At 33.6% G+C, this 9,417-nt stretch overlaps 3 protein-coding genes across 3 annotated transcripts in view; 2 read left to right on the top strand and 1 right to left on the bottom strand.

The window, feature by feature from the left end:
- The window catches only part of LOC119635959 (heat shock 70 kDa protein cognate 5), a 4,089-nt gene extending 2,305 nt beyond the window's left edge, over window positions 1–1,784 (bottom strand). Inside the window, 4 exon segments of the mRNA XM_038031005.1 lie at window position 1; window positions 4–422; window positions 1,314–1,372; window positions 1,533–1,784. The exon segment at window position 1 is cut by the window's left edge and continues 135 nt beyond it. Of these exon segments, the coding sequence (XP_037886933.1) occupies window position 1; window positions 4–422; window positions 1,314–1,372; window positions 1,533–1,622 (569 nt within the window). The 5' untranslated portion in view covers window positions 1,623–1,784.
- Window positions 1,785–3,796: 2,012 nt separating this feature from the next.
- Window positions 3,797–5,901, top strand: LOC119635974 (dnaJ homolog subfamily C member 11). Its single transcript, XM_038031028.1, has 5 exons — window positions 3,797–3,967; window positions 4,074–4,650; window positions 4,710–5,124; window positions 5,206–5,626; window positions 5,696–5,901. Exons 1-5 carry the CDS (start codon window positions 3,896–3,898, stop codon window positions 5,822–5,824), a joined length of 1,614 nt encoding a protein of 537 aa, XP_037886956.1. The 5' UTR covers window positions 3,797–3,895; the 3' UTR covers window positions 5,825–5,901.
- A 288-nt stretch (window positions 5,902–6,189) lies between these two features.
- On the top strand, window positions 6,190–8,437 carry LOC119635975 (beta-1,4-N-acetylgalactosaminyltransferase bre-4). Its single transcript, XM_038031029.1, has 6 exons — window positions 6,190–6,488; window positions 6,555–6,733; window positions 6,853–7,276; window positions 7,406–7,528; window positions 7,588–7,683; window positions 7,762–8,437. Exons 1-6 carry the CDS (start codon window positions 6,361–6,363, stop codon window positions 7,901–7,903), a joined length of 1,092 nt encoding a protein of 363 aa, XP_037886957.1. The 5' UTR covers window positions 6,190–6,360; the 3' UTR covers window positions 7,904–8,437.
- The last annotated feature ends 980 nt before the right edge of the window (window positions 8,438–9,417 follow it).

The raw sequence follows: 9,417 nt of genomic DNA, 5'->3' as shown, positions 1-9,417 counted from the left end.
TTACTTTCGTGTTTAAATACGCTTCAGCGGTCTCTTTCATCTTCATTAAGATGAACGCGCCAATCTGAGAAGGCGAATACACTTTGCCGTCGCTTGATTGTACCCAAGCGTCTCCATTTGAAGCTTTCACTACTTTGTATGACAAATTCTTTAAATCTTTTTTGATTTCCGGATCATCAAAGCGTCGTCCGATCAAGCGCTTGGTAGCGTAAAAAGTGTTTGCCGCGTTCGTTACTGCTTGTCGTTTGGCGGGCATACCTACCAAACGTTCGCCATCTTTAGTGAAGGCTATATGAGATGGCGTGGTACGTGCACCTTCAGCATTTTCAATTACTTTAGCTTGCTTGCCTTCCATAATAGCAACGCATGAGTTAGTAGTGCCCAAATCAATACCAATGACTGCACCTTTTACTTCGCCAGATCTAATAATAGAGATGTGATACCATTATTAGTATTATAATGTTTCGTCAAATTACATAGAAACAAATAAATATAATTGACAATACGTTTCTAAACCTGTCATCCTTTTCTTTTGTTGCTCTCGGTACCTTTATCGCAATGACATATTAAAAAATAGGACTTCTGAGATGCACTTTGGTCAGTCTCAAATACAGTGCATATTCTTAGCAAAGTTTTTATCTTCTATTTTTACATGTGATATGGATGATGGATGAAATAAATAAAAATATTAAACAGATGTCAAGTGAGTCTCATTTCATTTGATATGCCTTTAATCGTTTTTCCAATTTCTGGAGTGAACTCTTTGCAAGATACAAGCGTAGTTAATGTGCTTTAAAACTGACTTTGAATTTCGTTTTTAATTTACGGCATACGGCGACGAATAAAGGCAGCTTTCTATTGTTTACGATCTATGTATTAAACATTATCAACAAAAAATCGCAGATTTCCACTTACTATTAACGTAAGAAAGAGATGCAATGAGAGATAATACAAAACTGCCTCTCAGCTGTTTAAATTACATTATATAACCTCTAATTCTGCCGGAGCACACAATTGAAAATTTTTAATGTGATGAAATAAGATTTGGACATGATGTTAATGAAACATTGCTGGAATCACCGGATGGATAGATATCTTTAGATAATGCATAGATGACGCAATAAAAGTTAAATGTGCCTAATATTTAGTTTATACTTGCACTGCCGGTAACAAATGCGCGTTTCTTTACATTTCCAATTGCGTAATTTATGTTAAGAATTTATTGTAAAACATATCGTTCATAAAGTTATTAATACATGTGTTCCTATACGTCGTCGTGAACAAGAATTAAATAGGCGAAGTAAGCCACTTACCTCTGACTAAATTGGGCAGACAAAGTATTATTCAAAACAGAGTTTGCTTGCATCAGCTTCTGCGTATGGAAGAGAATTCAAGAAAAGTTTTTTTTAACACTTTTTACAATTTAAGTAAATGCCTTAAGTAAATTGTATAAATTCAGGAAGGAACAGCGACAATCAATTGATTCTTTAGTTGGCTGGTGATATAATTATTGCGGACGTTTTAATACTTACGTTCTCGAAAATGCTAGAACTCCTCCCTCCCAGTAGGTTAGCCTGATGCTGAGTAAGGATACGGGGTAAAAACTTTGGAATACGTAACATATTTTTCTTATTCACAATTTATTGCAGTTAACTAAAAAAGGAGTTTTTTTTTTGTAATTTTATTTAACAGTTAAATTTCGTTTGTAAGAAAAATTTTTTCTCGAATACAGCAAAATGATGTGCACGTTTTTCCTTCACTGACTAATTCTTCGTAAATCTTGCTATGTAAAGGTGTTGCCAGTAGATGAAAATACTTGTATTCGAAAAAGATGTATTACCTTCTTCAAATTGTCAATTTAATTGATATCATAAATTTGGATTGTAGCCAGATTTAGAATTTTCATAATTACGGTTTCGGTTTATTCTGTAATTGAATCTCATTCAATCGTATTCGATAAAGCAATCGAACACTTAATTAACTATCTAGGATAAAGTAAGAGTCATTTCTTTAAACTGTTCATATAGCGTCTTTTATTTATTCCGCGGAATTTATACTTCAAGCTCATTTTATGTTGATAGGCTGTCGATGAGTTAAATAAACTCGCCCATAGATTTCAGTTCATGTATGCATTGATGATTTCTTAGTTACATTAGTTCATATTGAGTTACGCAGAAAGCCTAAGTGAATTTCATATGTATTTGTTTTATCGTATTTTCCACAGCTTACCGATAAATAATGTCAAAGGTACGATCATATGGATAATATTTATGACGCGTCCGAATGGTTGGTAAATAATTAAGACCAACATACAGATTGACCAAATCCTGTTCGGTGAAGTTTAAATGGTTTTGATGAATTAAAGGCAGGCTGGTTGTCGGCCAGAAGCCAAGGTCATGCTATCTCACTCTTGGCTCGAGCTTATTAGAAATCAGGCCGTGATAAGCTTTACTTAAATGTAGCAGCTTTGGGCTTAAAGCCTTTTTGGCTTTATTTGCATTGCAGAGTAAAGAGAACACCTCTTTAATATATTAATCATAGTCACCAAATCCATTAAAAAAGTTGCTTCTATTAAGCTTTCTTAACAAATGGACGATAACTAAAGGCAAAAGAAAAATAAAAACATCCCACCAACTTTTAGCATAGTGAAAATCGAAAATATAGCTTCATGTTGTGTATATGAAAAGCCCACAAGGCTCATAAGATTCAACAAAATGATAAAGGTCCCTTTTTCGAATTCCAGAAAGTATAATTATGGTAATTATGTTTCAAACTTTTTTATTTTGTTTTGCTCTATGAAATTACTGAAATTCAAAAAAGAAAAGAAAACAACAACAAAGAGGAGACATCTATTTTCATACCGAAGTTTTTAAATCATGCTCAGGTCTTTTCATACCAACGTCTTTTAATCACTTAAAAAAAAAAATTATATAGTGTTGTTTGATTCCATTATTCCACTTCTGTTTGGTTTGTGTCCAAAATGCTATAAATGCACATAAAACCGGATATACATATATGCATACATTAAAAAATCAAATTCCGTATATGTTAGGCAGTTTAAATCATGTTTTCAATGTACAAGCGCACGAAATATTTGCTATTAATAATAATGCCATCGACGGAAATTCCTACATTTCCAGTGTAGTTCACAGAAAAATACTGATGACCATGTTTGGCGGTAGGTGTAGTAAGTGCTCGACGGATAAAAGCATAGCTTGCTGATTGGACATAGATCCCTTCGACTCCCTACCCCGTTCTCTATTTCTCTTGCTGACGGTCACTGTATTAGACGTGCACGGGAAATTTTCTGAGTGATTGCTCATATTAAGAAAAAAAGAGTAGGTGAAAAAGGAAGCAACTATGGATGATACTACTACCTTATGCGTACCGAATAGTAAGCATGCAGTTTTAGTGTTTCACATCGTGTTTACTGCTCTACTTAACGGTGACGGTAACTGAGATGAAGTTCAACGATCTGGATGTTAAATTCCTCTCCATTCAATATCTGCTCGTTGATGTTATTCGCGAAGGCTTAGTGATATGCATGTTTCTTATAGCCATCTAAACTACTTTACTTACTCCTCTTTGCTTAGGATTTTCTATGGCAGGAGTGTACATGCTTTGTATGGGAGAGCATTGCTGCTACATAATACTTGCTTTTTCCGCAGGGTGTATATTATGTTTATTGCGTGAAAAAATTTTCTTTAATTATTTAGATATCAAAAATTCTTTTCTTAAATTCAAAATAGGTGGCAAGGACAAAATAGTTTATATTTTTGAGGTTATTTAATAAATATTTTGTTCTCATAAGTGCAAATTCAAAATTTTGTAATAAAAATCCAATAAAGAAATATTTTAATATTCTCTACAATTTCTGAAATCTTTTCAATGCAATATGTCAGACGACACCGATTCCGATACTGAGTTAGAGGAAAATTATTACACATTTCTAAATTTACCCAAAGATGTAAGTATTTTTCAATACCAAGGATGTTGTTTCATCATCTACGTTGATTAGAAAAGTTAGCACACCGTAACCTTAAAGTGATCGATTGATTGTGAATGTTTCTTAGGCTACGGCAGAGCAAATCAATGCCGCTTACCGTAAACTTAGCCGGATTTATCATCCGGACAAGCATATGGAAGGAGAAAATAAGCATAAAGCTGAAATGCTATTTAATCGTACCAAAAAAGCTTATGAAGTGCTGTCCGATCCTCATAAGCGTGCAATTTACGATTCGGTAGGAGAGAAGGGTTTACGCACAGATGGCTGGGAGTTAGTGCATCGTACAAAAACACCGGCCGAAATACGTGAAGAATATCAAAGATTGGCTGAAGCAGCGGAAGACCGTAAATTATTGCAAAGTACCAATCCCCGTGGTAATGTTACAATAAGTGTGAATGCCACGGAGGTGTTTTCGCCATACGACGACAGTGAAATGCCGATTGTGGAAGTCTCCTCCATGAGCATATCACAATCGATCGAAGCTCCTATTACAAGACGAGATACGGTAATAATGAGTGGCAATCTATTATCAACAAATGGTAACGGCTCGGGAGGATTCGTAGTTTGTGGTCGTAGACTACTTAACAAGGGATGGCTGGAACTAGATTTAGGTGCTGGCAATGGTTTACTTATGGCAGCGAAAGGCAAGATAATACATAATTTTGTGACAAATAGTTTCTATATTGTGCACCTTCCTAAATAGGCGGCCGTACTTTGTCTCCAGTTTTATCAGTGACCGGTGGCACTTCGTTAAATTTCAGGGAGCACGGTGTCTTACCTGCTTTATTTTCTACTTTATCTGTACAATTGGACAAACATACAATTGGCTCATTGACTTTGAATGCTAGTTCACAATCAGCCATGACAACGCAAATTGATCGAAGCAATGATAAATGTGCTTGGTCAACATCATTTGTCATTGGGAGTCCGCATATCTATTTTAGCATTGCTTATACGCATAAAATGATTGAGAACGAATTGAAATTGAAGGTGGCTGCTAAAGTAGGCACTTTCGGTTTCTTAGCTGAATACGGAGCCGAAAAAAAGGTATCTAAATATAGCTCTGTATTGGCGGCAGTATCGATCGGTGTGCCAACTGGTGTTATACTCAAGTTCAAGTGAATATAATGTAATCAATGTAAAAACTTACACTTGTTTATAATTATATACTTTTTTTTTTTTTTTTTTTTGTATGACAGAATTGTACGTTCACAGCAGACTTATGTGTTTCCTATACATTTAAGTGAAGATATTGTGCCCGCTGCTGTGTTCTATGCTACGGTAACCCCAGTGATAGTGTGGTTTCTTGTTAAAAAATCCATAATTGATCCGATGCTAGCCGAACGTAAAAATATTGAAAATGAAAAAATTAAACGCAACAATGAACAGCGCATGAATTTACGACGTCAAGAAGCCGCTGCAGCTATAGATCTAATGACACACACATATGAGCGGATTGTTAACGAGGAAATTGAACGTGGAGGTATAATCATAGCACATGCAACCTATGGTTGCTTAGAGAAGAATGGCAATTTCCGTGCAGATGCCTGTATAGATGTTAAAATACCTTTGCAATGTTTAGTAAAAGACGGCAGTCTTATATTGTACAACTCTTCAAAGGCAAGATGAGCATTATTATTATTATTTATCTATTGTAAAGATCGTAACAATTGTTTTTATATTTTTCAGAGTGATCTGCCAGGTTTTTATGATCCTTGCATTGGTGAGAACAAAGTGTTGCGTTTTGAATATCTCTACAATAATCGGCCCAATTTAGTGGAGATTCAAGATGTAGACGGCGTACGACTGCCACGATAACGTCTTTCCATAGAGTTTTGTTTGTTTTTTCTCTTGGATACCGAACCACTTGTTGAAGAGGGCTTAAATTCTTAGTGGCATATGTAAGAAACTCTCCATACCCGTAAACCAAATGTAAAGCAACTGATTTTCTATGTTTTACAATTCTATTAAGAAAATGACGCTGAGTAAATAATAAAAATGCTTTTCACTATAATCGTATGAAATTTATTTTTATTTATTTATTGTTTTTTGTTCGTGTCGTCCTCTGAACATATGTGCATATGTGTTTAATGCTTTACCTTTTTTTGTTTATGCAGAATTGTGCGAAACTGGGCAACTCTAATGACAGACCTCAGCTGCGGTGAATTCATGCAATTAGGTTATTGTTGTTTTCTTGTCATCTCATTTATATTGATTAAGGGCAACAGAAAATTGGCTTTTTTAAGCTCGATCCGGTTAAATGGAGTCTTTTTCAATCTTACTCCAGCAAATTCCAATACTTATGTGCCAGCAAAGTTCTTAATCATCCAATTTGATGCCTGGCAAAATTGAGGATGATTGGTAAAGTTTATGTGACATTACGGATATTATTGTGTGCTATTTGTCTTCTGTTGATTTTGAATGTATTTCTAAATTATTTTGGCGAAAAGACCGACATTCCATCGGCATTTAGCCGTTCAAAGTAAGCAATAAATTGATCAAGTGCAAACTAAACTAAGCAAAGCTTAAACTCACCTTTTTTTCTTAGTTTACGTAAACAACCTTACAAAAGCAATGTGACCGGATTCAATAGTATAAATGAAATCTTGCCTATACCTTCGTTTGCGGGTGCTAATGCAGCGAATGCCAGTGAATCTCTAGAACAAGAAAACAAAAACATAACAGAGGTTACACTGCCTGCGTGTCAGGAGCCTGTTTACGAAGAAAGTAAGTAACTGGATAAATGTCACATAAATAACTGAATAAATAGTTTGCGATTAAGTCGAGTATACAAATTTTTTGAAAATCGCAATGTCGAAGATAAACGTTTGCTATTGTTATTATAGGCAGTCCATTTGTACCTAACATCACTTTAGAATCTTTAGATGTGGTTGAAGAACAATTGGGCCCATTGTTAGAATCTGGCGGTGCGTTTAAACCAAAAGACTGTAATGCAAGGCATCATGTCGCTATTGTGGTGCCGTTTCGCGACCGTTACGCACATCTCTCTATCTTCCTGCGCAATATGCATCCATTTTTAATGAAGCAAAATATAACGTACAGAATCTTTATAATCGAGCAAACTAATGGTCAGTCGTTTAATCGAGCCGCTTTGATGAACGTCGGTTTTCTTGAGGCCATGAAACTTTATCCTTGGGATTGCTTTATATTCCACGATGTGGACTTGCTGCCATTGGACAATAGAAACCTTTACACTTGTCCACGTCAACCCCGACATATGTCGGTGGCTGTTGATGAATTCAATTACAGGTAACATTGAATTGAACATAACTTAAACTTGAATCGAGTATCAATAATATTGAATATAACTCAAGTTTATATATATCTAGCGAATTATCTCAACTTAATCTAAAATTGATTTTAACTATAATTGTGTAGGTTGCCTTATCGCACTATCTTTGGTGGCGTATCTGCCATGACAAGAGAACATTTCGTTTTAGTAAATGGATTTTCGAATTCATTTTTTGGCTGGGGTGCTGAAGACGACGACATGTCCAACCGGTACGTTTTTCTTCCAATTCAGCCGTTAATTTCATTTTATAATTAATTTTTTGTGGCAGATTGCGAAGCGCTAATTTGTTTATAGCTCGTTATCCTATTAATATTGCCCGTTACATAATGCTAAAGCATCCCAAAGAAAAGGCCAATCCCAAAAGGTAAATATGTTCTTTAATTTACTTTATAATGCAATGCCTTTAAAGCTTTTCCGATATTCACTTCATATTTCACCTTAGATACGAGAATTTAGTTAATGGTATGCATAAAATCGGTACTGATGGGTTGAATTCAATTAAATATGAAATCTACAGTTACAAATCGTATCCCACATTTAGTTGGTATTATGCTGAATTGAAGATTACCGAACAAAAGAGTTAGAAATGCATTTGAAAACCAACGTAGTGATCGACGGACTTATACACCTTTGTCGTCGTTGAAAGTCACTATCCTAAATCCAATATCATAACATTTATTTTTGAAAATTTGTGGTGGAACGCGGACGGAAGCGAATCTAAGGGGATTACTTTACTTTACATATACACAAACATTTATAGATCTATTGATTGAAAAATTTATAAGTGCATGCATTGATAGTTGGCTTCCAAAATCGCGTTAGTTTCAATTCCCTTATTTTTTGAAAATTAGTTTTTATATTACTTTTTTACATCACTTTTTTTTTATTCTCGAATACTATCAGCATTTTTCGAACAAGTAAGCATATTTTGTATATAAGTGATTACAATCGTAGTGTAGGTAAACATATATTTCTCTCTCTTCAAAAAAATATATATATATATTTATTTCACCTTAAGAATTCTCACTTTGGCTCTTCTATTTACCTTTACAACTTTATCCAAATTTTATAAGAATATCTCGAACAATTCTTTCTTCCCCTTTTTTAATTCTTATATTGTTATAAATAATAACAGCAATATATTGCTTTCAAAGATATGTCGAATATAAAATCGAAAACTAATTAAATTTTTTGTGATATACGTGCATACATCAATATATATATAACATATATATTATGATATTGTTATTGTAATAATAAAAAAAGTTTATATACATATATATATATACATAAAAGCAATCATTGCAATATTACATTTATTAAAAGGATAACCTATATATATATATATATATATATATATATATGTAGACATTTAAAGAAAAATTAAAAAATGTAGTAAAATTTATCTATAGTAGAAATTGTAAATATATAAATTTTTCATTAAATTAAATAAATATTAAAAAACTTTTGCTAAAAAGGTAAACAATTCTTTCATATAAAACAATGAAGGAAATCTCAATAAGCTATGAGGAGAAGAGAAAGAAATTATTATCTATTTCAGGCGATAGTTTTTTTTCTTTTTAACTTGATTCATATATTATATCATATTAGTCAAGTCTCCTCGCTTTCAATTGCCAAAAAACTCCCGCTAATCTAAGGTTTATGAAAGTCGCTATTGACCGATTGAGACAAGAAAAATTGACAAAGCGTTTTATTCTCTCGCTTATTCAAAATTTTAACACGTCTACAAATTGCTTGCTCCCTTTCAACTTTTAACGGTGGACAATGTTCCAACATCTCGGCCCTAAGTCATACTAAAACATATTCCGAATTAGTTCGTATTTTAATAAAACAAATTTTTTTATTTAATAATTAATTTTCATTATTAATTATTTCAATATAATCGCCTTTATTATCTTCATTAGCATAAACATAAAGATTGGATGATGACGACGATGTCGGCAGTACCTTGTTCACTTTTTTGTGATAATACAATTTTTTTTTGTTTTTTGATTCTGGATTCATCATAGCAATCATTAAATTTATCGCCATTATTTTTTCACAAGTACAAGCTACGACTCGGCTGCGACTAATGCAA

The sequence above is a fragment of the Glossina fuscipes genome, unplaced genomic scaffold, assembly GCF_014805625.2.
Source record: "Glossina fuscipes isolate IAEA_lab_2018 unplaced genomic scaffold, Yale_Gfus_2 27, whole genome shotgun sequence".
In the NCBI taxonomy this organism is placed as follows: domain Eukaryota; kingdom Metazoa; phylum Arthropoda; class Insecta; order Diptera; family Glossinidae; genus Glossina; species Glossina fuscipes.
The sequence above is the reverse complement of the archived record's forward strand: the minus strand, read 5'-3'. Positions and strand labels throughout refer to the sequence as shown.

Excerpts from the sequence above, each read along its gene's own strand:
- LOC119635974 (XM_038031028.1), top strand. The coding sequence starts at position 3,896 with ATGTCAGACGACACCGATTCCGATACTGAGTTAGAGGAAAATTATTAC. Across the intron at positions 4,651-4,709 it reads TTTACTTATGGCAGCGAAAG|GCGGCCGTACTTTGTCTCCA; the intron begins GCAAGATAATAC and ends CTTCCTAAATAG. Across the intron at positions 5,125-5,205 it reads GGTGTTATACTCAAGTTCAA|AATTGTACGTTCACAGCAGA; the intron begins GTGAATATAATG and ends TTTGTATGACAG.
- LOC119635975 (XM_038031029.1), top strand. The coding sequence starts at position 6,361 with ATGATTGGTAAAGTTTATGTGACATTACGGATATTATTGTGTGCTATT. Across the intron at positions 6,734-6,852 it reads GGAGCCTGTTTACGAAGAAA|GCAGTCCATTTGTACCTAAC; the intron begins GTAAGTAACTGG and ends TTGTTATTATAG. Across the intron at positions 7,684-7,761 it reads GAAAAGGCCAATCCCAAAAG|ATACGAGAATTTAGTTAATG; the intron begins GTAAATATGTTC and ends ATTTCACCTTAG.